Source organism: Etheostoma spectabile, chromosome 2 (assembly GCF_008692095.1).
Source record: "Etheostoma spectabile isolate EspeVRDwgs_2016 chromosome 2, UIUC_Espe_1.0, whole genome shotgun sequence".
NCBI classification, from domain to species: Eukaryota; Metazoa; Chordata; class Actinopteri; order Perciformes; family Percidae; genus Etheostoma; species Etheostoma spectabile.
Window position 1 is genome coordinate 31,880,868 of NC_045734.1, and position 2,551 is coordinate 31,883,418.

The following is a 2,551-nucleotide window of genomic DNA, read 5'->3' on the forward strand; positions in this document are numbered from 1 at the left end:
GTGTAATATGTTGGGCTGTTGACACTGTATCCTGAGTGTTTTTTTTTCACACTGTACCTAATACAAATTTCATTTACCATCACCACATCTGGAACCATGAAAGAGAAAATGCTAGCTAGACCCCTTTCTAAAGTGCAGGAGGTGTTAAAAATTAACATGGACAAAGTAAAATAAGTATAGTGGAAATCTCTGCCAATTGTAGCAAAGTTGTTTGTTTGATAATATGTTCATAATGAACAATATCCAATATCTGGCTTGTTTTGACATCACTAGAATTTCATGTGTTCACATCAAGAGTGGAGTTTCTTACATTTTCTCAGCTAATGCCTAACATACACTAGGAGAATCTGACCCCATCTCACATCTTTTTATGTATTTCACTTGGTAATTTTTGGGGCATTTTTAGGCCTTTATTGACAAGCCAGCTGAAGAAATGAAAGGAGGGGGGGGGGGGATGACATGCAGCAAGGGGCCACAAGTCGGTGTCGCAGCAAACATCCACACATGGGCACCCTCTCCACCAACTGAGACATCCGGGCGCCCCCCCCCATCTCACATTTAACGTGATCTGTTATAATGTCACAGAGTTTTTATTCAACATTTTATGACCAAGACTTAAAAATTGCATAAACATCAAACAAGATTGATTTTGTTGGAACGTCAAGATGGGAAAAACACTGGGGACTGAGTTTAATGAGCTTCCACAAACACTAGCTCCGACTCTAGCAAGGCTCTCATTCTGATATTGAAATTTGTGGAATCTCTTGAAAAGTAATTTGGTGTAAGAAAAAGTGAAATAAGCACATTCATGAGTGGTATAAAATCCAATAAAACATTTCTCTCAACAAAAACACACATTTTAAAGACATTGTCAGATATTTATAAAGGCATGTGTAACTGTTACAGAAGGTACTTGAGGGGATTCAAACACATCTTTAGTAAAAAAGGCTGATGACATGACCCGATACCTCAGGGGACGTTACTGCCCTGTGGTGGTTGGGGTAAACAGTTCATTTGCAAAAACAGATGAAAGACATTCTTAAACAGTGGAAACCAACACGGTTTGGTTGTTATTCCCGTAAGTGCACACATAAAGACATGATTTCTGCAAATACACAAAAACAGATATCTGTTTTTGAAAATAGACCTTTCATTCATATTGTGTGTGTGTGTGTGTAATATTGAAAGATTCAGAATAAAACTACAGAATTAAAAATTATCTGTGAGAAAATGAATTGATCAGCTGTTACACAGTAGATGCTGAGATTACTCTTTGCTGTGTTTCAGCCACAGAAAATAATTCCTACATTGGATGCCATAAAATGATCATGACATTTCACTTATCCTCAGCATTGTTACAGAAGAAATGAAAAACTGATCAATGTTCAAACATCACTTCATTTTGGCAGGGCTGAAAAACGCCTTCAGGTGTTTAGAAATTTCTTTCATTTTTAGTCCGTACATTATTGGATTAAACAGAGGATGGTACAAAATGACTTGTAAAGTCATTATTAAATTTACAGTTTTCGGAAAATCCGGCTCCAGTCCAACTATGATCACATCGTATGCACACAAACAGGAAAAGTTGATCAAAACTATCAGATGAGGTAAACAGGTCTGTGCAGCTTTTCTAAAAAAGAATAAAAAGTACAGGGACAAGCGCAACATTAAGCATTATGATCATATCTCGTACAACACGTGCTCCTGAGATCACACACTGAAGTTTATAAACTGTATTGTTACAAAAAATACCTTTTAAAATAAAGCTACAGAGTTTTTCCTTGGCACTTAAACCAGCCGGTACTGCAATCTGACAAGCAGGCACAATCCAAGCCAAACCCAAGAAAACACTGACCGTTGTTTTTGTCATGATAGTGTGATATTGCAGAGGTTTACATATAGACACATATCTGTCATACGACATGGCTGCCAACAGTAAGAACTCAGAACCACCTAAAGAGTAAAATAAGTGAAATTGTAATAGACAGGCTGAATAAGATATGGTCTGTTTTTCAGATAAAAAGTCATTTAAAAGCTTTGGATAGACAGCAGTGCTAAAAAGAACAGAGTTCACTGACAACGCTGCAATGAAAATGTACATAGGCTCATGGAGGTTAGGGTGAACCCAGATAAGGTACACAATAATAGAATTACTGCAGATTATTAGAATATATACAATGAACATACTAAAAAAATAAACATATCTGTATTTGTCCACTTCAACATATCCACCAAGCGTTATATATGTTACATTTTTCTCATCATCCATTAAGATTGTCAAAAACTGAATTAAAAATTAGATTATATACAGGGAAATAACAGCAAAGAGCAGTCACACAATATACACGTTACTTGTACTGGTGTCTTCATTCATTTACCTGACCTTAAAACACACTTAGACAGAGAATTCACAAAGTGAACTGTTCAAGTTTGTGGACTCTCTTTTTATCATTTCATTTCACTCTCCATGGATCTCATTAAAACTCCTAACCTCAACAACTAACTTGTAAAGACCTGGGAACTCTAGAGGCCTGACCTTGTAGGCAGAGTT

The 2,551-nt window shown here is 36.5% G+C and overlaps 1 protein-coding gene across 1 annotated transcript; it reads right to left on the minus strand.

Annotated features, from left to right (window-relative positions):
* Positions 1 to 1,630: 1,630 nt before the first annotated feature.
* On the minus strand, positions 1,631 to 2,101 carry LOC116706678 (olfactory receptor 6N2-like). Its single transcript, XM_032543627.1, has one exon. It carries the CDS (start codon positions 2,099 to 2,101, stop codon positions 1,631 to 1,633), a length of 471 nt encoding a protein of 156 aa, XP_032399518.1.
* Positions 2,102 to 2,551: the final 450 nt, after the last annotated feature.